General features: G+C 36.2%; 3 protein-coding genes and 2 pseudogenes across 4 annotated transcripts; all 5 read left to right on the top strand.

Moving 5' to 3' along the window:
- Positions 1-5,381: 5,381 nt before the first annotated feature.
- Positions 5,382-7,835, top strand: LOC104747068 (dimethylnonatriene synthase). Its single transcript, XM_010468636.3, has 3 exons — positions 5,382-6,655; positions 6,828-7,047; positions 7,152-7,835. Exons 1-3 carry the CDS (start codon positions 5,675-5,677, stop codon positions 7,553-7,555), a joined length of 1,605 nt encoding a protein of 534 aa, XP_010466938.2. The 5' UTR covers positions 5,382-5,674; the 3' UTR covers positions 7,556-7,835.
- A 3,405-nt stretch (positions 7,836-11,240) lies between these two features.
- LOC109129292 (protein RALF-like 26 pseudogene) lies at positions 11,241-11,730 on the top strand (annotated as a pseudogene). Its single transcript, XR_015582710.1, has one exon. The product of XR_015582710.1 is annotated as a protein RALF-like 26 pseudogene (transcript).
- A 1,518-nt stretch (positions 11,731-13,248) lies between these two features.
- Positions 13,249-13,812, top strand: LOC104747066 (protein RALF-like 25 pseudogene; annotated as a pseudogene).
- Positions 13,813-18,953: 5,141 nt separating this feature from the next.
- LOC104747065 (uncharacterized) lies at positions 18,954-20,906 on the top strand. Its single transcript, XM_010468634.3, has 6 exons — positions 18,954-19,373; positions 19,569-19,768; positions 19,865-20,005; positions 20,357-20,437; positions 20,520-20,647; positions 20,748-20,906. The coding sequence occupies exons 1-6, from the start codon at positions 19,145-19,147 to the stop codon at positions 20,785-20,787; spliced, it is 819 nt and encodes a 272-aa protein (XP_010466936.1). The 5' UTR covers positions 18,954-19,144; the 3' UTR covers positions 20,788-20,906.
- Positions 20,907-21,445: 539 nt separating this feature from the next.
- LOC104747064 (nuclear transport factor 2-like) lies at positions 21,446-24,649 on the top strand. Its single transcript, XM_010468633.3, has 10 exons — positions 21,446-21,774; positions 22,139-22,209; positions 22,318-22,455; positions 22,590-22,878; positions 22,993-23,255; positions 23,372-23,549; positions 23,639-23,760; positions 23,848-23,907; positions 23,991-24,054; positions 24,131-24,649. The coding sequence occupies exons 2-10, from the start codon at positions 22,156-22,158 to the stop codon at positions 24,430-24,432; spliced, it is 1,470 nt and encodes a 489-aa protein (XP_010466935.2). The 5' UTR covers positions 21,446-21,774; positions 22,139-22,155; the 3' UTR covers positions 24,433-24,649.
- The last annotated feature ends 53 nt before the right edge of the window (positions 24,650-24,702 follow it).

Genomic DNA, 24,702 nt, shown 5'->3' with positions numbered 1-24,702 from the left:
CGGTAACTCGGCGCCTATTCCTACGCAGCGATTGGGATCGGACAGATCGATGTTGACTTGGATTACAGATTCTTTAGGGGGAGGTGTGCGTGGGTCTCATGGTGGAGTTGATTCAGCAATTACGAAAGCCCTTGAGTTCCGCATCTTTTTCTCAATGATAAAACAAGTTCGTGCCATCAGAGGGTCTCCGCGCAGCGTATAGATTCCGTATGCGTTCGGGAACTTCACACATTGATAGTATGTAGAAGCGACAGCGCGCATTTTGTGGAGCCATGGTGTTCCCAGAATGACGTTGTATACGATGGGTTTGTCCACGATTGCGAAGTTAAAGCATTGCATCGTCCCGTCGACATAGATTGGAAGTGTGATGGATCCAACAGTCATGATAGTATCTCCATCGAATTCCGTCAGAGGCTGCGTTTCATGTACCGTGTTGCGCAGATCAATCTCCATTTGAATCAGTACATCCTTGAATATTACGTTGACCGAGCTTCCGGTGTCAATAAGGATTCTCGTCATTGAGCTTTCCCCGATTACCATTTCTACGACAAGTGGGTCGTTGTTTGGACTAGCGTTGCGCGCGTCTTCTTCAGTAAATGTAATTGGTGCGGTTGATGTCTTGAACATGTTGCTGTGAGAAGGCATGTTGCGCTTTGTTTCTGTTTCTCGATAGTAGGCTTGGATAGATCGAACAGAATTGCGGCATGTTGACAAGCCACCCATGATCATGTTGATTCTTCGGCGAGGAGCTGGGGGTTCATCGTGCTCTTCTGCTCCGTGGTTCCGTTTGGGGGGAAGAGGTAAGCGAGCGACTTCCCATTCTCGGTCATTTTGTGCCCATGCTCGGTCATCCTGTGCTGCAGCTTCCTCTTCGCGGCGTCTGTCGTGTTGCTGTTCGTCTCTTAAGCAATACTGGTTGTCTTTGTGTGTGACAACTTTTCTCCGCTCTCGTTCTACATCGACGTCTCCTTTTTTGTACTTATTCAGAAGCAGCATTTGTAGTGTTTTACACTCTTCAGTCGAGTGTCCGTTGAACCTGTGGAACTCGCAGTACGGGCGTTTGCCTTTGAAGCCGGGATTATTGGATTCGCGGTGCCATTTGTTCCAAGACTTATTCTGCTGCTCCTTTCCTTCGATAGCGAACATCGTCGCGTTTCTTCCTTTCTCGCCTCGGGCGTAGTCCCTGTTGTAGTGTTGGCGTGGTTCGTGATACTCGCCTACAGCTTTACTCTTTGAGCTCGGAACTTTTTCGATTGCTTTCTCCGCCGCATCAGTTTGATCGTGGTTTTCTTTCCCTTGGTCTTCCTCCATCACAATGTATCGGTTTGCACGCACGAAGACTTCGCGCAGGGTAAGATTGTTAGGTCTTCCTTGAATCTGGTTCCGCGGGCGAGTGTGTCCTTTAAAGCTCCTATAGCAGATTCGTCACTGAGGGCGAGCTGGGTTACGACTCCTCTGAATCTTGCCATGAAAGTTCGCAGCGACTCGTTGGGTTTCTGACGCATTCTCCATAAATCGGCATTTGACGCAGGGACGTGCATGAAACATTGGTGATGTTGTAGGAAGGCAGTTGTGAGTGCTTCATAACCATCGATCAAATTGGCCTTGAGCTTTGAGAACCACTTCAGTGCTTCCCCAGTTAAGCTTTCGACGAACAGTTGACAACTTCCCGCGTCCTCCTCCTCGGGAGAAAAGTACGAACTACCAATATGGATAGACATCGACTTCAAGAAGATAGTGGGATCCCCTTTGCCGTCGTACGGTATTGGCTTGTTCTTGTTGGTATTGGGGTTGCGTCTAACTCTGACGCCTGATACTCTTGCGGTGAAAGGCGAACGTCGCGCTTCTGCTAGTACCGTTTCGAGTTCTGGTGCTCCACTCGTTACTCGGTGCATCTGAGTTGTGATCGTCTTCAACTGAGCTTGCATTTGCTGAAGTTCTTGGCGTAGTGCGCGATTTTCTGCATTCTCGGATTGACTTAGACCAGCATGTTGATCTGCGAACACCTGGTTGGTCTGGAAGTGTACCCTTGGCTGCTCGCCGTTGGGTCCGACGATGAGTGATGAGAGACGGGGCCTTCCATTAGCGTTGCGCTCGACTCGTTATATGTTAGCGGCGTTTTGGTCAGCTCGCAGGGCGTGGTGATCAGCTCGCGGAGCGTTGAGGTCAGCTCGCGGAGCGTGGTAGTCAGTTTGCGGAGCGTCGAGGTCGATTTGCCGAGCGTTGTAGTCAGCTCGCGGAGCGTTGTGGTCAGCTCGCGGAGTGTGTGGCACCAAAGTGTCTTGTTCGTGTCGAGGTTCAGATCGTCGCCTTGCGTGTTCTCCTCACCCTTGAGATTCTATCTGTGTTGCTTGACCGCTCATCTTATCCAAGGTTCTTCGTACAGCTTCATCAAGCGCGGCCTGACTGATTTTCACGTGTCTGGATGATCGACGGGGGTAAATGTCACGAGTGGTGCCCATATCTTCGCGGCCATGTGGAGCGTCTTCAACAGCAACTCGATCAGGAAGGATTGCTCCATTGGTTCCGCCATTTGTCGGAGCGACACGCGTAGTGCCTACGGCTTCGCGGTCGGTTGGATTGACTCCAGTGGTTTCACGAGCAGGGGACGTAGCGCCTACGGCTACGCCATTGGTTTGAGCGACACGCGTAGCGCCTACGGCTGCGCGGTCAGTGAGTGTTGCGTTCTCACCCGTAACTGCTTCGGCTCCGTTGACGCCTTGGAGTTGGCCCGTCCTTGCACGGGTGCGTCCCCATACAGTTCGCCTAGGAGACACGTCGCGAGCTGCAGGTGAGTCGGCGCCTTCATTGCTGGAGAGATCGGTGTGAGACATGCTTCTGGTTTTCCGAAAACGCCTTGTCTTGAAACTCTTTTCGTCAAAAAGAAAGGATTTCGTTCAGTCCCACGGTGGGCGCCAAATTGTTGATGTATGAAATCGATAATGTAAATAATACGAATATTTAAGTGGGAATAAATCGGAACTGGTCCTTTTATTTAACGTAGAATTCAAGAAGGGTTTACAGAAAATGACAATTAAAGAGCTAACGCAATTAATCCGAAAATAATAGCTGTTCTCTCTCTAATTACCCAAAAAGTGGATCCCCTTTTCTGACAATGATGTCAGGTATTTATAGTGGGACCTTGACCTAGGGTTTCTGTTATCTCCTGGTAAAATTATGATTTTGCCCCTGCGGCCTATTGGGTCAAATCCAAGGCTTCTAGCCCAAATCTTCTTGAAATCTTCTACTTGGGCTTCTATAAATGTTGGGGGCAAAGCCCATATCCAACACATATCCATGGGTTAACCGGTTCAAATCTAATCCTTATTACTTGAGACCCCATTCCTCCGAAAATAAAGAAAAAGTCGGTTAACCCGTGGATATAGATATCACTAAACAAGAACAATTTGTAGCAAAAGCTATCAGTTTCTATATAAAGATTACAAATGTAAACGTAAAGCTAGATTCTAAAAAAAAGTGCTAACCTATTAAAGTTCGTGGAAAAATATAGATCTGAACTATATTGATGTGAGACACTAAATGAAAAATTCCTGATGTGAGACACTAAATGGAAAATCAAGCTTAAACTGCTACACATACATATACCATACCATTCGTTAGGATTACAGATTCACATGAATCACAGACCACACATGTTTCACATGGCTTGTGTGTCCTACGATAGAAACTTGTCATCATAAGAAACGAATTTATATGCATTTTTTACCTGAATATATACCACTAATTTTTTAATTCTATGTATTTATACGTGGTATCACAGTACGACGAATTTAAATCTCCTTAGATTTTTGGTTTTCTTTCTCGTGCGTTATACATGTCTTGGAAATTGATTTGTATGAAATGTCAATTGATATGCTCAAATTTAACTCTAGAGACACTCTCTCAAATTAAGAGATTATTGCAGTATCGAATTCCACAAGGACTCAAGTTTACACAATAAATTATAGAGTTTTATAATTATGCTAAAAGAATTGATTTGAATTAAAATAAAAGCAATGCAAAATATTAAATAAAAGCGTTGAAAATTCAATGGATCAAAAAGGTAGGCCTAGGCAGATTCTCAGAAAATTATAAATTATTAAATCAAGAAATAAATAGGATTCAAGCAATTAAGAACAGATATAGAACTTTAAACACTTTTGTAAAATAAATCAGTTCTCACTGCAAATATTATCTAAATTAAAACCAGAAAATCTAAATCTCTTTGTAAAATTCTAGGTTAAAAATCAGCTTTGAAAACAGGTTTAGATTGTTCACAAATTTACTAAATCAAATCTCTTTGTAAAAAGTAATTTTGCTCATCAAAAGGTTTTATCAGGAAAATCAATTAAATTCTCATATCAATTTGTTTTCCTAGGTTATTAATTCTAGATGGCCGATCAAAGATTAATATGAAGAACAACCTATGATGAAGATCTAGAAAGATATTGAATCCTAAATAAACAGATCTAATAATTCATAAAAACTCTATGAAAAACCCTGAACCTAACAAGCAAACTACTCAGACATCATTGTAAGAACACAGATCAATAACTGAATAAATTGCATTAAGAGATTAAAATAAGAAGAAAAGGAGTTCTGAATCTTCTCTGAAGGAGTCTTGATTATTCTCTCCAAAAGCTCTCCCAAATTTCTCAGGGTTCTCTCTCAAAAGTTGCAGGGAAAAATAAAGTTTAGGTCTAAACAATGACCTAGAAAACCTATTTATATTCCCAAAACACGTACAGGAACTAATGATGCAAATATGGAAAACTTTGGGGTAGATTTGTAAAACTTCCAAAACTTGGATCTTTATTTGGCAAACAGGGGTGTCGACTGACACCAAGGGTGGTGTCGATCGACACCATTACTTCTGATCGGCTCCATGTTTTCTTCCTTAGCTGAATTGCTCCAAAATTCCTCTAATTGCTCCATTTTGCTCATTTCATGCCAAAATCTTATAAAACCTAAAAAGACTCACAAAGAACCTAAAACACACAAAGAAAGACTCTAAAACTCCTAATAGTATAGTTAAAAACCACAAAAACCATAATATATCATCAATTCAAATGTGAAACATGCAATGGCCACACAAATATAATACAAAAATCTGATGACTAATAATAAGTCGTACAACTCATGTCGTTTTGATTTTTTATGTATGGTGTGAATTTACGTAGAAACTTTCTCAACAGTGACATCAACGAAAAATGAAAATATCTCCGACGATAACAAGGACACTCTTTTTTTTGTATTAGACCCTAACGAAACCCCACGAAATGATGGTGCCTTTTTTGGATCTTATCAAGCACTAGGCTAGCCGATAGCTCTATAGCTTACTGATCTTTGTCTCCTAGCAGTTCGTAACACATTGAATATCCATTTAAAGCTTGATTAGCTATGGAACAATTTTTTTGTTTTTTTAACCGGCCGTGCATGAAGTAGTGCTAGCTATTGCGTAAGCGTATGACTAATATTTATGAAATGTTGAAATTTGAGTGACGTATTTTTATTTAAAAAAAAAAACTATAAGTAAACTCATAAAAAAAAGTTGGTTTTATATTTTCCCGTCAAAGAGGTTGTGATCACAATATTTAATATTTATCATACATACATAGTTTACCAAAGAAAGCTACATTACCTCAAAGTTCATAATATACTACTATATATATATATGTGTAAAAAGAAAGCTACGTTCTCATTATCTCATACCTCAAACACAATAACCACCATGATTAATTTCTTAACTACTCCCCAGTTTTCTCTCTTCTCTTTGGCCCTTGCAATCGTCGGTTACATTTTTTGCAGAAAAAAATCGAGTAAATGTGAAGTTAACAGCTTAACCATCCCTGAGCCATTGGGAGCTTTGCCTCTATTCGGCCACATCCATCTTCTGCGCGGTAAAGAACTCATTTGCATGAAATTAGCTGCCATGTCCGACAAACTCGGTCCTATCTTTTCCCTCAAGTTAGGGTTCTATAAGCTGGTTGTAGCCAGCGACCCAAAAACGGTGAAAGATTGTTTCACCACCAACGACTTGGCTCTAGCAACCAGACCCAATATAGCCTTTGGTCGGTATGTAGGCTACAACAATGCAATTCTGGCGCTGGCTCCCTATGGAGAATATTGGCGTGAGTTACGTAAGATTGCCACCGTCCATCTATTCTCAAACCAGAGTATAGAGATGCTTGGCCATGTTCGTTCTTCGGAAGTAAACACGTTCATCAAACACTTGTACAAAAAGAGTGGTAGTACGTCCACGGTGAAGATTGACATGTTATGCGAGTTTTTGACCTTCAATATAATCCTGAGGAAGATGGTCGGGAAGAGGATTGGATTCGGTGAAGTGAAGAGCGAGGAATGGCGTTATAAGGAGGCGATGAAGCGCAGCGAGTACTTAGCTGTGGTTCCTATGATAGGCGACGTTATTCCATGGCTGGGATGGTTGGATTTCGCAAAAATTTCTCAAATGAAGACAACGTTTAAGGATATTGACGTAGTCATCACCAAGTGGCTTCAAGAGCATCTCAAGAAGAGATCAAGAAATGAGAAGGATGGAGAAAGGACAATCATGGATCTACTGCTCGACATCTTACCAGAAGATGTTGTGATATGTGGACATGTACGCGATGTCATTGTGAAGGCAACAACTTTGGTATTGACAGTTTCACCACTCTCGTTAATTAGGATATATGATAAAAGTCTCATTAAAAAAATGTGTGAACGAATATAATGTAGTATATAAGAGATATGACTTAACTCACACATTACTAATTTGGATTTGAAATGAACGTCTACCAACATGAATGTTCTGTTTCTTGCTTTAGGTTCTTACATTGACAGGATCAGACAGCACATCCATTACTCTAACATGGGCGATATCGCTGCTACTCAATAATCCAGCTACTTTAAAAGCAGCACAAGAAGAAATTGACAATTGTGTCGGGAAAGGTAGATGGGTTGAGGAATCTGACATACCAAACCTCAAGTACCTACAAGCTATTGTTAAGGAAACTCACCGACTTTACCCACCGGCTCCTCTTACAGGTCACAAATCAAGTTTTCTTAATTGCCTCTCTAATTATTACATAACCTTGTTAATCTTGTTAAATCATAAACCTATTTGGATATACAAAATGATGAATGATCAGGAATCCGCGAAGCAAGTGAAGATTGTTTCGTGGGAGGATACCCTGTTAAAAAAGGCACACGCTTGCTCGTCAACATTTGGAAACTTCATAGGGATCCCAAGATTTGGCCTGACCCAAAAATCTTTAAGCCTGAGAGGTTCATGGAGGAGAAATCACAATGTGGAAAGAGCGACTTTGAGTACATTCCTTTTAGTTCAGGAAGAAGGTCGTGTCCAGGGATCAATCTTGGTCTAAGAGTTGTTCACATCGTGTTGGCTAAGTTGATTCAGGGGTTTGAGTTACGCAAAGCATCTGGTGAACCATTAGATATGGCTGAAGGGCCTGGTTTAGCCTTGCCAAAGATTAAACCGGTCGAAGTCGTTGTAATGCCTCGACTCAACCCTGAGTTGTACTATTTACTCTAAACCATTTGTGTTACGTGTACTACTAATTATTATGAGCTTCTTGTGATAATTCCTTCCTGATTTTACACATGTATTATATAGTATGGATGGTTTAATGACCAATGTGGGAAAGGTGATGAGTGATGAGAGACATATGGTTGTAAATCCCCACGTACACAAATTTATTTATCCACACAATTCTTATATGAAAAAACTGGATTGTAATGTTTTTTATTCTAAACTGGATTTTTAGGGGGGTGTATTCAATCTAATATTCTAAGTGATTTTAGTTTTCATGAGATTTTAAATAATTTTGATGATTTTAGGAAGGTTGATATGATTTATTGTAAAATTCTTTCAAATCTCACCTAAAACTATGAGATTTGGATTTCTTTATTTTTAACTAAAGAAATCCTCTCAAATCCTCCAGAATCTCAAAAAATTATTAAAATCCAAATCTACAAACTGTTTTGAATAACATGAGATTTTAAGGTAGATTTTTAAATCATTAATTCAATAACAGTGGATTTCAGGAGACTTCTTAAAATCCATAATTGAATAACAATACATTTCAGAAGACTTTTTAAAATCCATGATTGAATAACATAGGATTTATAAATTTTCCATAAATCACTTAAAATGTCAGGTTGAATACACCCTCTTAGAATACATGTACTTCACTACAAAAAAAAAAAAGCGGTATTTGACCTCGTTTATTATTGACTGTAGCTATAAGAGGATATCTAGAAGATATGTAAATCTATCATAATCATATGAATGATTTGTAAATATTCTATATGATCTCACTGATGCCTCTATTTCATGTACTACTCTGCAACATCTTATGCAAGCCAATTGTTCAAGCACACCCTACAAAAATTTCAGACTGCTTTGGTTTTGGAAGTACTTCGTAAGAACCCTGATTTTTGTTCAACTTATGGCATTGTGTGTTGGTTCTAAAACCTTGAAGTTTCATGGCCTTTTTACTCCAATCCGGCAATCCCATCGTCTAGCGACTTCAGGTCCACCGTTTTACCATCTTCTTCACTTTGATTGTGATGATAGAAAATATTGAGACCAAGTATGTACCTTATCCCTTCCTGTTAAACCGATTACATGCTTTGTGTGGTGTTATTAATCTCCTTGGCCAAGGGCATCAAGTGAGAGAGAACCCACCTGTATTGTTATGGTTTTACTATTATCTTTGACATTTTATAGCTCTTATTTCACTTGCATGGTTTGTTGTTAAAGTCTTGAAGCTTTATGGTCTTATGCCCTATAACCCATCGCTTCTATCCGACGACTTCAAGCAAACTTTCTTCAGCACCATCTTCATCACCCGGTTTGATTGTTATAGAAGTTATCCTTGGCTCTACCAGGCTAATCCGGAACCTTTACTGTGGATTCTGAAGCAACCTTCCCTTGACCATCAAGCCTTAGTCTGCCAAACCTTTGCCATTGCGCTGCTCATGTTAGTGACTCTCACTCCGGTGAGTCTCTTGGCTTTGGCTCTGTCCTTAACATCACTATGTTTTTCGACCGTGACTATCTTGTCACTTCTTGACTTGTTCGAGGGTGATCAATCAAGCTATTGTGATTTCTCATGTTCCAAGCCGCTGCATAGTGACTGTTTCATAGCTCTCATTGACTCTACCTTGATGACTCCTTTTTACTCGCTTATAGCGTTGGGGAATCCCCCTCTTTGTAACCTCTTTAACTTTTTAAACCTCGAGATTTTCAATTTCCTGTTTGTATTAGCTCTGGTTTGATATGAATGAAAGCTTCCTTTTTTTTTTTGGTCAAAAGAATGAAAGCTTCCTTTGTTCAAAAAAAAAAGTTTTTTTCTAACTAAAAATTTATATATTTACTTCCTATAAATTGTTAAATTGAATTTCATTGAATATTTTAAATCCCACATATCTGCTGGGTCCCAATCTAGTGTATATATATACTTTTCAAGTACATTTAGCAAATAAATCCTAAAGTTGTCACCTATTTTTGAAAACAAGATTTTTCATCCTAAATAATTTTGGGAGATTTTTAAAAATACTCCTTTTTCTATGTCACTTTTCAAAAATACCTTTTTATGGTGTCAATTTTCAAAAATACCTCTTTTTAATATATAAAATGACAAAATTATAAACCCTAAAAACCCCAAATACTAAATCCTATCCCTTAAAAACTATACCCTAAATGTAAATTGTGAATCCAAATCTAAAAAAATTAATTCTAAAAATTAATTTAACATAGTGTAATTGTGTAAAAGAGGGCAAAAATAAAAATGTTTAGAAAATGGGCACTTTTGAAAAGGGGTATGCCAAAAAGGGCATTTCTAACAAATTCTCAATAAATTTCCAAAACAATTGGAACCACTCCTTTAACATTAAGTATTAATTTTATAATTGATTTAATTAATATTAAGTTTCCAATTTTACAAAACAATATTTTTTCCATATACAAATTTCTTAAACAATCGGTCTAACCAATAAACGAATTGATTTTCGATCTTGGAGGAGGATCCGTGGCCGAGATTTTTGATCTCAACGCATTGATTTCCCCTTAAAACAAATGTTCAAAATCAAATATAAAATATATCATTCAAAAAAACTAACGGTATAATTTTAAAAGGTAACAAACATATTTACCATTCAAATTGATATATAGATTTTGTATTACGTATTTAAAAATAATTTTTACTTTCACGGGTTTCATATGATGAGTTTTTGCGGATTAAATTTTTTTGAATATGTTGCCTGACCCGACTAGCATGGCGGGTTTGAAATATAGAACCAATACTAAAACTATTAGTTTATCTCATATATACTATAGATTTGTAATCATAGTTTTGAAAATTAACTTATAAATTATTTAGTATATGAACTACAAAATATTACACATACTATAACACATTCTTAATATTCCAAAAAAAAAAAATACACATAAAAATATACACTAACATACTATATAGGTATATACCTCTGTTTAATTCTAGAGAACAAAACAAATCTAAAATTTTATATTCTATCTAATAACAAATTTAATGTAATTAGGTTATAAAATTTATAAAATGTAAGAAGAAGAAGAAAAAAAATTCTAAACAAAATTCTAAATTAATTAGACAAAAAGTTAATTAATTGAAAATTTGAAAACTAAATAAATTAAAAATTGTTATTTAAAATACAATAATTTATAACTTAGTCCTGCGGTGTACCGCGGGTGAAATCCTAGTCTTTTACATAACAAAGTTAGTATTTATCAATTTTATCGGAAATCAAACTTTTTTTATGTTAACTTTGTAGGTTTTGAAACCTAATCTAAATTTTATATAATGTAACTAAACCTAATATAAACATTTTATAATGTTAATTTTGCATTCATAAGAGGTCCATTCATTTCATATAATGATAAAGTATGATACAATATGTATTACCATTTTTATACCTTTTAGTTATCTTATTTGTATTTGCATATTCCAACTGAAAATATAAGACGTGGTATCCGTTGACTTGCTACGACTTGAAATGAAAACCAACAACAACCTGGAAACATCTTGCAAAATTCTATTTTAACATCTTTAGTTTAGGTCGTCGCCGTTATACCAAACAAGGATTAGCTAAGACTAGTATTTTGTTTTAAGCTCTCTATATATATATATGTGAATCCACTTTTCTCCCAATTCAAATAAACAAAGGCTCACGTAGAAGGATCTACATACTAATTTGACTAAAAATGAAGGCATGGATGATAATGTTGTTGGTGGTTTGTGTTGCTGTGATAATAGAGCAATCAGAGGCTAACAAAGGCAGAAAGTATTTGAATCCAGGAGTGCTTAGCCCGTGCCATGGTCCTAATCCTCCCGCAGGATGTCATCCTCACCATTCCCAGAACAAACCCCGTGCCCCTGTTCACAATTATCGTCGTGGTTGCACTAGAATTAACCGGTGCAAACGAGATTAAACCTCACATATATGATGATGTCCCTTTACATTGATCCTTCTTCTACATGAGTCCTGTAATGATATTATCTATATACATAGTTCTACGCATGATGTTGTCTCTGATCTTATTTAAAAATATTACCATTTTGAATTCAATTCACAAAGATCATGTAATGCGAGAATTGTTCGCAACAAGATGTCTCTATATATGTAATGTTTTCTCTATAACTTATAGACTATAAGCTACGTTTCTATTTCGGTTTTCAGCTTTTTGATTATTTTTTAAACGGATGCATCTAATGTAGACATGGTTGAATATGGACCGACGTCTACGGCCCTTAGGGCACAGGCTTGGAAACTTGAGGTTCCCCCGAAGGTTTAACATTTTTTCTGGCAAATTGCCTCTGGTTCTCTTCCTGTGATGGAACGTCTTGCTTCTCAGGATGTACGGTGTGATACCTTATGTAAACGATGTGAATTGGAGGTGGAGACTATAAATCATGCACTCTTTGAGTGTTCCCATTTGCGCCGGATCTGAGATTTATTCCCGGTGGATTTAACTTCTGGAGGTTTTCCTTTTGGTTCAATATATTTGAACCTAGATTTTCTATTTTGGCGGGCGCCATCCCAGTCGAATGTACTGGATATACGTTCCCGCTTACCGTGGCTTGTCTGGTCAATTTGGAAGGACAAGAATAAAAAAGTTTTTCAGAGAATTGAGGCAGAGCCAATTGATGTTTTTAATCAGGCAGCCAATGATAAATTATTATGGGAGGAGGCCAAGTCCTCCTACTCGTACCCCCTAGATACTTTGCCTTTGGAGATTCAGGATCCTTCTCCCCGGTGTCAGGTCGATGGATCTTGGAAGGCGTCAGATCCTTTTGTCGGTCTGGGCTGGTGGTTTTGTAATAGTGAGGATACTACGTTGTTAATGGGAGCATGGAGTCAGCGACGCAGTCCTTCCCCCCCTTCACTCGGAGCTTCAGGCTTTGATTTGGGCGATGGAATCCCAACTGACGGTGGATGTTGATTGTCAGAGTTTTGAGACGGATTGTGCAGAATTAGTGGCAATGGTGCAGTCTCTCGATGAATGGCCAGCTTTTTCCAACCTGTTGGATGATTTCAGCTTACTTCGACCATTTTTTCATCCTTCATGCTTTTGAGGATCCCGCGGACGTCAAATGTACGGGCATATTACCTTGCTCGTTCTTTGAGGTCTTTATCTTTTGAAGCTTCTTTTGTAAATTCTTACCCTCCAGTTTGGGCAACCAACCTTGGAGTTATTTTCTAGATTAATGTTTGGTTGAAAAAAATAATATATATACAAAAGTTAAAGATATATTCTAAAAAGGAGGGAGTAAGTTTTGGTGACTAGATTACAAACACATACAGATGATAATCTTCCTCTTTTCGAATAGAGCTGAAGTCAGTACTTGTACAACTGTTTACTTTTACCAATAAACATATATCTTTGTATTTGTTAGTATTTATACATATTTTAAAGAACTTGTAAAGATCTAGGCCTCGTGAACACAGAAAACTTGTACCAAAAAGACTCAAAACTTCATCAAACAATTCGAAAGAATCAACTTATTTAAAGAAATCTTGCTCTAAAACAATGGAGTCCCAAAAAAGAATCTCCAAAAACCATGTTTCATATCCTTAACTTAGAATCAGACGTTTTTTTCCAAATATGGATTAGCTAAAACTAGCGTCTCCTCTAAGCTCTATATGTACCCATATCCACACATCTCACTTTTAAACAATAATCACCAACGGGAGGAAAAAAAAAAAGAACAACAAAAATGAAGACATGTATGATAATCTTGTTGGTGATTTTTAGCATCTTGATTGCAGGAGGAGTTGAGGCTAACGAATCCCAGAGGAAATATCTGAATCTCAACCGATGTTCACGTCCTAATCCTCCACCAGGATGTCATCACCATCCACATAAACCCCGTACCCCGGTTCACAAATATAGCCGTGGCTGCACCAAAATCAACCGATGCCGCCGACATCCGTAATGGCTGTCTTAAGGATGAGATCTAATGACATATTTTAAACGTAACATATGCATGCCACTACATAAGTCATATTATGTATGGTGTTGTATGTGTTTCAAAACGTTTCACAGGATTAATCTTCAGTATTGGCGGTGACATGCTCACGGGGGTTTAATTTGAACTTTAGTAAATTCATTTGTCATATAGTAACAATTTGGTATATATATATATATATATATATATATATATATATATATATATATATATGATGGGTTCTATTCTTTTCAACAAAAATATGTAATGGTCTACTATAACCAAATATAAATTATTTGATATATTTTGTCTTCTTTTATTATTGAATCGAAATGCCTATTCTACATAGGTATTAAGTCGTTCTTACTAATAAAGAACCCAAAATTCACAACATGAAGCTATTAATAATTAGAGACCTAAGATTTTGTTTATTCTCATCTTCCAACTCAAGCATCAAATCTGTTAAAAAGCAATGAAAAGCTAATCATCTTTTTCCAAATTCATAAGCTAATTCAAAAGCATATGCTTGGGTCTACTATAATTCAAAAGTATAACTTCAAGCTAATTTAAGTATACTGTATATGTAACACGGGTGTAATAATTTTTAACAATGAGTTTTATAACCTTTAAAAAGTTTGACTTTTTTGTATAAAACCAAAAACGGAACAAAGCAAAAATTGTATTAAACCGAACCGAAATACAGTTTTAACAGTAAATCAAGAAGGCTAAAAATCAGATACAGATTAAATTAGCTTGAATTCATTGAATTTGACATTTTAGTAGGAGATTGGTGGGATTTTAATATTTTAGAATTTTAAGAGATTCGAGTGCAGTTTTAGGTGATTTGGTTATTTATTTGTAGAGATTTTTAAAAGAATGATTTGTGATTTGTTAGAATTTTGTGATTGAACTTTGGGTGATTTTAAGATATTTTAAAATAAAATCTTACTATTTTAACGTCGTGACTTGTATTATGCTTGAAAGAGACAACGTCGAGAACAAGCTTAGTAATCCCATAAAGATGATCCAAGCCTATATATGTAGTCCAAAAAGCTAGCATCGTTGTCAAGACACCATTGACATCATTTCAAGAGAGCTAGCTCCCCTACTACTATTACATCAAGTGTCAGTAAAGTAATTCAAAATTAAGTTTTTAAAAGAAGTCAAAAAAGTGACCTTAGAAACTTGAATATTTATGGAATTGGCATCTTCCTTTGAAGCAGGTCAATACCAGCATTCCTCACGATACCAAAATCATCATCACTATTTACTCATCTGCTCAAATCAAGCATAACCATCTTATTGAAGCATAACTACGGGCAAGGCGTGCCACGTTGGCTCGTTATTCACGTAATCCAGATGAACCCTACACGCATCATCCAACGCCTCGACAATAAGCTTCCCATGTGCATCTTCACCCAAACGACCAACGAAGTAAGTCGGATACATAAGCTTAGCTCCACACGCCTTCTGGTTCACGCATTTTTCTTCGGCGAGTATTTACCCTGTCTTGGCCGAGATCGTTTCCTCTTTCTTGGGCAACCTCTCGATCTTCACATATATGTCAGCGTGCGCAGGTCCTACAACCACCAGAGGTGGTGCATGAGAGTCGACGAATAATTTAATTAGGCTTCTGATTCGCGGATGAATCGGATGAATCAACGACATCAACTAGATTGAGCAACAACACCTTTGATTTGAGCTGCATGTTATCTAGCTATGATCAACTCGATTGGCTTGTATAAACAAATTTGAGATTTTTTTATAGAGCAGATCATATTTTTGAAACTAAGTATAAGCGAAGAAAGAGAAATGGGTCTGAAAAAGACAGAGTCGAAAGCCCATTGGAATATGTGGCCTCAAACGAAGTCTAGGAGGATTGATTCCAGCAGAGGCAAGTCTTGGAGAAGAAGAATAATAATATTTAGTCTTAATTATCATGTCTTATTAGTTTATCGTAGTTCGAGACTAAATATTAAGACATGATAAGACATGATAATTAAGACTAAATATTCTTCTTCTTCTTCTCCAAGACTTGTTTCTGCTGGAATCAATCCTCCTACACTTCGTTTGAGGCCACAAATTCCAATGGGCTATCCGTTCTGTCTTTTTCAGACCCATTTCTTTTTCTTCGCTTATACTTATTAATTTCAAAAAGATGATCTGCTCTATCAATTTTTCTTCACTTTATGTGTTTGAGAGAGAGAGGGACACACATATAGAGAAAAAGTGAGAAAGAGAGAGAGCCCAAAAAGAGAGAGAGAGTACATGCGAACACAAGTTGCAGAGATGGAGGCAAAGTTTCTACAACTGATTATACTTTTCAGACTCCCTTCTTTTTTTTCTTTAAATCCTTCAAAGTTTCATCTTCTAGAGTGTGATTTTGTTAATCATATTTTTCAACTAGAAATAGGAAAGAAATCTCCTAGAATCACTTTCAATAACTTTTAAAAAATTTTATTTTGAATAACATAGGATATGAAATGAGATATACGTTATTGATTAAAGGGAAAATTATAAATAAAATATCTTTTTCCAAAAATTTGGCCATCTACACTTTTTTTTGAAAAGTTTGGTTATATAGAGTTTTGGATATAAAAATAGCCAATTATACCCTTAGTTATATTTTCAGATAAAATTTGTTGTTTTTTTGTCTCCTGAAATTTTAAAATCAGTAAAAATCGAAATAAGAAAAATTGAGAAAATAAGTCTAGTGGGCCTAATTTTTCGTAATGGGTCTTGAGAAAATAATGAAATTGTGACTTTGTCTCGACAAATTAAGAAAACAAAAGGGATCGAGAAATTGAGAAAAAACTCTTCAAAATATTCACCCTTTTTTACCATTGAATCTTCCAACTTTAAACAGCAGCATCACCAAGATTAGCATCAGTACGCTTTTCTAATACATCATTAGTCAGCTTAGGTGAATTCCTTGAAATAATACCTACTGATTTTCCCACATCAACTTCCACATTACAACCATCGCTACTATCAGCTGGGAACTTATTCAGATCGAACTGGACTTTACTCCTATCACATCAACTACTCTTTTGAATGTAACAAACAACCAAATCATGTTTATCTTTTTCAGATATGCAAGAAAATTTTTCATACCTCTATCATTTGTCAATACAACAGGAGGACTATCAACTTTAACCTCTGTGGATAGATAACTGAATTCCACATCAAACATATTTTGCTCTATTTCATAGTCTTCTGAAACCATAACCTTCAACTCTTCAAGAGATGTAGTGGGTTGCAAAGTCAGTAATCTAGCACGTTTTTCTTCATCATCAATAAATCTCCAGTCCTTCTTGGCATCCAGTGTCCATACACCACAAGTAACATAGATTTGCATCATAAACAACTAAGTGAAAGCTTTTGTGGAAGGTGGAAGAGATGGTGACCGATCACGTTAAGGTATAATGTCGATTTTTTTTAATTTGTTTATCTTCTAAATAATTTAGAATACGCATTCTAAAATGTATTAGAACAAATCTAAACAATAATTACGAAATCTTAACCATAAATTAAGAATATTTAAAAAATATTTAAAAAATATTTAAAAAATATTTAAAAATATTCACTTTCCTTATTTAATTTATTTTCTTTCTATTTTTAGGGTATTCTAAGGTTTACAGATTACAAATTCTAAAAATTTCTATGATATATCTTCTACTTGTTTTAGTATATAGGGTAAAACGTAGAAAACGAATTCTGAATTGATGTAGAATGAAAAAAAACGTAGAATACATATTCTTAATTTTGTAGAACATACAAAATTTAGGTTCTGAAATTTTTAGAACAAATTTTCCGTCTTAACTTCGTAGAACATTTACAAACTGTAGAATGAACAATCTAAATGTTTCAGAAAGAGAAAAATCGTAGAAAGTCTATTCTAAACAATTTAGACCATAAATCAGCAATTTACAAACTGATTTTTAACACCCAAAACATTTTTTTTTCAAAAAAAAATTTCACAGTTGTATACTAACATGGGTTTTCTGTTTGTTTATTGGTTCAAACTCCTAAAAATTTCACTATTTCTATTAGTAGGGGTATTTTCGTCACAATTGACAATCTTAAAAAAAAAGTGTAGATGACCAAATTTTTAGAAAAAAATCATTTATTTATAATTTTCCCTTTAAATAACAAAAGATTCTAAATGATTATAAATGATTTTTATCAATTTCTAATTTTAAATGATTTCTGTATATTTCTAATTCAATAACACCGGATTTTAGAAGATTTTTTAAAATTATCAATTAAATAACAAAGGATTTTAATACTCCAGAATCTTTTAAATATCAAGTTCAATAGGCTCTCGTAAGTCAGTCGTATTGATCTTTTTGCTTCAATCTTGAACCGGAGTTTTCATTATAGAGTCAGAGACGTGTCCGCATATTTTATGAGGGAAAAAAAAATGGTCTATCTGAACCCTTAATTGTACAATTACATAATTACACATTTACGTAAAATCGATCTCTGAGTATCCAATAATCAAAAGAAAATAAACCTTTTTTTTTCTGGTCCACGATTCTGATTTTGGCCTCCCAAATGATTCAGATAATCTGACAAAACGGGCAATAAAATTAGTCAAAATACAGAACTTTATTTCCTAATAATAAGGCCTTCATAACCCAAAGATTTGCATTTCAGATTTGATTACCAAAGAAACTAAAGAACCATCCATCACCCACTCGTGTCTCAACTTTATGAACAATACTTGCGTTCACCTCTAGGGGTGAACCTCTCCATTCACCCCCTTATAAAATAAGGAAAGAAAATCTGTATACGTTATTATAAAATTAAAAACTTAAACCGCTTTTTAATAAACCCAAACCGATATATATGAAATATAAACACTAACCATCTCATTTGTGAACCCAAACCGACATATAATTTCGTTCTACTTGTAAAATCTAAACCCTAACCATCTCATTTGTGAACCCAAACCGACATATAATTTCGTTCTAATTGTGAAATCTAAACCCTAATATCTCATTTGTAAACCCAAACTGACATATAATTTTGTTCTACTTGTAAAATCTAAACCCTAAACATCTCATTTGTGAACCCAAACCGACATATAATTTCGTTCTAATTGTAAAATCTAAATCCTAACCACCTCATTTGTAAACCCAAACCAACATATAATTTCGTTTTAATTGTAAAATCTAAACCCTAATCACTTCATTTATAAACCCAAACCGACATATAATTTTACTCTAGTTTTAAAAATCTAAACCAAGCCAAATATTTAACTTTCCTTAATTAAACGTATACAGAATTTGTTTCCTTAATTTGAGTTGCTTTTTAATTTAATTTTTATTTATTTTTTAAATGAAAGATTAGATGGAAGATTCTGATTGGCTGAGAGAAAAGGGGGTGAATGGAGAATGGGTGAACCTAAGTATTTTTCCAACTTTATTCGTTGATCAGATCAGAAGAAAATATATATACTACAATCACCACGTCATCGACCGCATGCCCTCGTCGTGTCTCCGCTCATTCAACAAAACGTATCCTTCGCTTTACGGACGTCGCATAAAAGTTCTGACAAAACACACACAACACAATCGAGAGAGAGAGAGAGAGATTTGTAGTAATCGAAAGAAAAAAAAAAATCAAAAATCATGGGGAAGACGAGAGGTGTCTCCGCCGTGAACGTGGTTTTCGGGTGGCTAAGAAAACAATCGAACAAGGTTAAGATAGCTTTAGGAATTACCATCTCTTTGATCCTCGTCGTGCTTTTGAAATTCACCGTTCATAATGACAATCACTTTTTTATCGCCTCCGAGCTCATCCACGCCACCGGAATCTTGATCCTCATCTACAAACTCACTCGCCAAAAGACTTGCTCCGGTAAACCCTATAATTAATCTCTATCGTATTATCATAAGGAGTCTATGTCATTTATATTGTCACAATGTTGTGGAATCTTATAAGCTTTTTTTTGGTTTGGCTAGTGAACATTTATGTTTATATTGTGTCAATAATGTTGTGGAATCTTATAAGCTCGTATTGATTTTGGCTGATAACAAAATTGTGATTAATTAGGTCTTTCTTTAAAGTCTCAAGAAGTGACAGCAATATTTCTTGCTGTGAGATTGATATGTAGCATAAACTTCGAAGGTGATATCCATACAGTACTCGATTTCGCCACCTTGGCTTCGACGTTATGGGTCATTTATATGATTCGATACAAGCTGAAAGCATCTTACATCAAGACTCTCGACACTTGCCACAATTACTATGTGGTAATGCTTTGATTTAAAGAGTGTGAAAATGTTGTTTGTTATTCGATTCTCTCTAGATGATTTTGTAATATATCGCTTTTAATGTGTGCCTACCAGCTAGTACCATCGGCTATCCTTGCGTTAATTATTCACCCGAGTACGAGTTATCCTTACATCCACCGTATCTTGTGGGCGTTTTGCGTTTACACAGAATCTGTCTCTGTTCTGCCTCAGCTTCGATTGATGCAAAATGCACAGGTCAGATGCTTTTGACATATCTATGTATGATTTGATTGTTTTTGTCAATGTATAGGTAGCAGTTTAACCAATTATATTGGTCTTTTGGCTGAGTATTAACTTCGTCACGTTGGTTGATAGATCGAGTCACACTCACTTCACTTCTATGTTGGGCAATGTAGACGTTTTAAGTGGCAAGAAAATTTGGTTTCTTGCAAGCCTCGGATTAGTCTAGACTTAGGCCAATGTAGACATTTTAAGTGGTAACAAAATCTTGTTTTCTACAAGTCTCTCAGGATTTAGTTCCAACTTCCAAAACTTATCCGTTTATACAAACATCAAGCTTAACATTTTCTCGAACAATCATTTCAGATCATAGAGCCTTTCACAGCTCATTACGTGTTCGCTTTAGGAATCGCTAGATTCTTGGCATGCGCTCATTGGCTTATCCAGGTAAAGTTCTTTTTTTTTCCTTAAGAAATCATTAAGCTTCCGTGAAGTTTCTAGAGAGACTAATGTGGTCTGAAAAATGTAGGTGTTTGAGACTCGAGGACATTACCTATGGCTGATTGGAGCTGGTTACTTTTGGTTCCCGGCAGCTCTAATAGCCGAGCTCGTTCAAACCTTCATCCTTGCCGACTTCTGCTACTACTATGTCAAAAGGTAATCGATTCGATCACGCAAAAACTATCAAAGTCGTCTTTGGCAATGTCCTTTCCTTGATGTGGATCTTAATATACTCTTTATTATTATATGTTTGCAGTGTTATGGAAGGTCAGCTTGTACTGAAGATGCCGGTTTAGATATATAACTTACAAATGAACAGAAAACATTTTGTTTGGTTTTATTTTTCAACTTAAGCTTACCTTCTAAACCAAAGTAGATGCTCAAGAAAATAATCTAGAAAGGTTTCTTTCTTCCATTTCATGCTTTTTTTTTTAAGAATCTTTTAGATAAGTTAATCATGGAGATGGGAGTACACCAAAATGGTATTTTCTTTCAAAACTATCTTTTACTCACATTTGTGAAGAGTGGAGTGTAAAGTCGAATATTAGTTGAGATTGTACAACGACGTTTTAACCACCAGATTAATGATCTTTGACAACAACAACAACAACAACAACAACAAAAAGAAAGCAAAAAAAATGATTTAACCTCGTCAAAACAAAAGAAAAACCAGTTTAAAAAATTGAATATGTATGCATTTATTTTGCAAAATTTCAAATATTTTAACAAAATACAAAAATACAGTAAACCCTCTATTATTTTTATTTTTTTTAAATCTCAACAAAAGAATATCAAAACTATAATATATTATTAATTTATCAATATATATATATATATATATATATATTTATATCTATATATATAGATATCCTGAAATCTGATTTAGGATTAAAATATTTATTAATTTATTATCGAGGTACTACTAATTAATCAAGTTAATTTTAAGATATATTTTTTTCTTACTTTAACTTAAAAATGAACCCCAAAAGAAAAAGAAAAAGAAAAAATCATGGAGAGAAGAAGAATTATCTGATACTACGCACAAGTAGCCAAAGTACAAACTAACAAAATACATAAACTCTACAAAAGCCACTTTTTTATTTTTTTCTACAGCTTTTTTTTTGTTCTCACGTCGCTCTCTCTCTCTCTCGTTTTAGATTCAGCTGTAAAACCCTAAGTTGAGCGCCATAGCCAAGCGAGCTTCCTCGGTGAGAGAGAGAAGCGAACAAGAAGATCCTCGCTCGATTTTTTCCGGTTAATCGTCAGTTTTTTTTTTCTTCAAGGTAAACTCTATTTCCGTCTCTGGCCTTCTGTTTCTTCACCGGAAACTTCTCCGAGCAGTGTCGTACTTCTCCACTCTGTTCTTTTACTTGATCGATTTGATTCTATACTGTTTTAGTTCTTAGATCGGTTCTTTGTTACTCGGATTTGTGCTTTGCTTTGCTTTGTATCTTCGCATTTAATGGTTAAGCCCCAATTGTAGTGAGCTGATAACAAAGACGATGTGGATCTTAATTGAATTTTGTATCTAGATCAGAGATCTCTCTTGTATCAGTGTTTGTTTTGCGTCTTTAGAAGATGAGATTGAAGTGGAGTTACTGATTTATAAGGTGGTGATTTTGATTTTGATTTTGATTTTGATTGCAGGGGGAAAAAAGTAGGCTATGGCGATGTTAGGGGCACCGCAAGTTCCAGCACCTGCTTGTACTCCAGATATCGTATGATTTAGTTTTTTTTAGCAGATGCAAATTGTGTTACCTTGTGTTGTTTTTTATGAATGTTTCAGTTACCTAATAGTACATTGTTGTTTTTGTGTGTGTTTATAGGTTGGGAATGCATTTGTGCATCAGTATTATCACATACTGCATCAATCTCCTGAGCATGTTCACAGATTTTACCAGGAGATTAGCAAGTTAGGCCGTCCTGAAGAGAATGGTATTATGAGCATCACTTCTACCTTGCAAGTGAGTATACTGTATTTGGCTCTTTCTTTGCATTTCTTGAAACCAAATGTGTTTTTTGGCAACCTTGTGGAAACATTAATTGTTACCAAAGTTCTATTGAAATTGTGCTGAGTATGCATTTATATCTTGGGCAGGCTATTGACAAGAAGATAATGGCACTTTGTTATGGTGTAATCAGTGCTGAGATTGCAACTGTGGACACACAAGAATCTTATGGCGGTGGTGTTCTTGTATTGGTGACTGGGTATTTGACGGGAAAAGACTGTGTCAGGAGGACGTTTAGTCAGACCTTCTTTCTTGCTCCACAAGAGACTGGATACTTTGTCTTGAATGATATATTCCGATACATTGATGAAGCCGCTATCCTACATGCAAATCAGATTCCAGTGAACAACATCCAAGTTCCTGTCAACACTTACCAGGGTGAGTTGAATCTATCTTTTTGTATTGTCCTCCTGCAAATCAATAAATTCTAAGTTGTTTTTTTTTAAATGGGACTATGGTTTTTGTAAGCTTGTAAATGTTCTTGTGCCTTAGACACAGCTGCTGTGAAAGACATTCCGAATGAGCTTGTTCAGGAGAAATATGTCCAAGAGAACCATGCTGTTAAGCAAACTGAGGTGTTGTCCAAAAGCATTAATGGGCCTGAAGTGTTCACTCCCTCTGAAGATGAACAAGGAGCAGCTACAGAAGAAGCTCCGGCGCCTGAAATGGTTCATGAAGCTCCTATTGAAGTGCAGAAGGATGGAGAATCTGATTCTAGGACTGGCGAAGTTCCAAAGAGATCATATGCATCCATTGTAAGAAACATAAATTTGGGTTGTTAAATATCTCTTCTTGGTCAAGCTGATGTGATTTTTGGCTTCTCTACCCCTCATGATTTGATGTCATTTGTGTTTGTAATCATGATATGTAGGTGAAGGTTATGAAAGAGAATACTGCACCAATGTCTGCTTCGAGAACCCCAACAAAGGCGGAACCAAAGAAACAAGAAGAGCAAGCAATTCATATCCCTCTACCAACACCATTGTCTGAAAAATCAGATTCGGGAGCAAATGTAGCTGTGAATGAAAATGATCAAGATAATGAAAGAGGTAAATGCGTCTTTCTGGCCATGTATTTTACTTCTTAATGGTAAGCATGCTCAGCTGCAAAATTTTCTCATTTCTTGACTCTGTAACAGCTCTAGGTCCATCCATCTATCTAAAGGGCTTGCCCCTTGACGCAACACCAGCCTTGCTTGAGAACGAGTTCCAGAAATTTGGACTCATTAGGACCAATGGAATTCAAGTGAGAAGCCAGAAGGTAAAAGAGTCCATTTTAATATTTCGTAACAGTTCTAATAGTTAGTAATGTGCAGAGTATTTATTCTTTGAGTATTGTGCGTTACAGGGATTCTGTTTTGGTTTTGTTGAGTTTGAATCTGCAAGTTCCATGCAAAGCGCTATTGAGGTAAGAATCAACGGTATTACTTCGGAACTTTTCAAAGCCCTGAACATTCTAGGCTAACTAACTGTTATGGGATTTGCCAACAGGCATCACCTGTCATACTCAATGGGCACAAAGTAGTTGTGGAGGAAAAGCGATCTACTGCAAGAGGCAAGTTAACTTAAAATATTGTGAAATGAAGTCTCAGGATCTTAAGACATTTATTTACCATTCATTCTTGAAACAGGGAACTATAGAGGACGTTCGTCGTTTGGTGTAAACACAGGTTACAGAAACGAAGGGGGAAGGGGTCGTGGGAGCTTTGGAGGTGGAAGAGGGGGATATAGCCGGACTGATTTCAACGGGTATGGTAATAATAACAGGGGAAACAATAGAGGAGGTTATGGAAACCGAGCAAATGGTGACAATGGTGGGTTCCCGAGGGCCAATGGTAACAACGGACGTGTAAGACGCGGTGGTGGTGGAATTGATGCTAATAGAGCTACTAAACCCGTGGATGATGCTCCTCATGTGTCTGTTACTGCGTAAATGTGCTTTTGAAACAAGAAGCCCCATTGGTTTTAGAGAGTTTAGGCGTAGATCTATGGCAACAAAAAAAAAAAAAAAAACACTATTATTCTCTTTTCACTGTGCCCCCATTTTGTTAATTGGAGTAAAAAAATTTGAGAGCAAGAGAGAGTTTCGTCGGTTCTTGCTTGTCTATTTTTTCTTACTGCTAATGAAATCTCTTTTTTCATCTGCCTAATTCTAAGCTTACTGATTCAGAAAATGTAGCAAATCTTCTCGAGAGACTGATTA

This window comes from Camelina sativa, chromosome 15 (genome assembly GCF_030686135.1).
Source record: "Camelina sativa cultivar CO46 ecotype springtype chromosome 15, ASM3068613v1".
Classification (NCBI taxonomy): domain Eukaryota; kingdom Viridiplantae; phylum Streptophyta; class Magnoliopsida; order Brassicales; family Brassicaceae; genus Camelina; species Camelina sativa.
Note: the sequence above shows the minus strand (reverse complement) of the source record. Positions and strands in the feature narration are given on the sequence as shown.

What these genes read in the sequence shown, in the direction of transcription:
- LOC104747068 (XM_010468636.3), top strand. Translation starts at nt 5,675, where the DNA reads ATGTGTAAAAAGAAAGCTACGTTCTCATTATCTCATACCTCAAACACA. An exon ending in TTGTGAAGGCAACAACTTTG is followed by an intron (nt 6,656 to 6,827) that starts GTATTGACAGTT and finishes TTCTTGCTTTAG; the next exon opens with GTTCTTACATTGACAGGATC. An exon ending in CCCACCGGCTCCTCTTACAG is followed by an intron (nt 7,048 to 7,151) that starts GTCACAAATCAA and finishes ATGAATGATCAG; the next exon opens with GAATCCGCGAAGCAAGTGAA.
- LOC104747064 (XM_010468633.3), top strand. Translation starts at nt 22,156, where the DNA reads ATGGCGATGTTAGGGGCACCGCAAGTTCCAGCACCTGCTTGTACTCCA. An exon ending in TCCTGTCAACACTTACCAGG is followed by an intron (nt 22,879 to 22,992) that starts GTGAGTTGAATC and finishes CTTGTGCCTTAG; the next exon opens with ACACAGCTGCTGTGAAAGAC. An exon ending in TGATCAAGATAATGAAAGAG is followed by an intron (nt 23,550 to 23,638) that starts GTAAATGCGTCT and finishes ACTCTGTAACAG; the next exon opens with CTCTAGGTCCATCCATCTAT.
- LOC104747065 (XM_010468634.3), top strand. Translation starts at nt 19,145, where the DNA reads ATGGGGAAGACGAGAGGTGTCTCCGCCGTGAACGTGGTTTTCGGGTGG. An exon ending in CTTGCCACAATTACTATGTG is followed by an intron (nt 19,769 to 19,864) that starts GTAATGCTTTGA and finishes TGTGCCTACCAG; the next exon opens with CTAGTACCATCGGCTATCCT. An exon ending in TGCTACTACTATGTCAAAAG is followed by an intron (nt 20,648 to 20,747) that starts GTAATCGATTCG and finishes ATATGTTTGCAG; the next exon opens with TGTTATGGAAGGTCAGCTTG.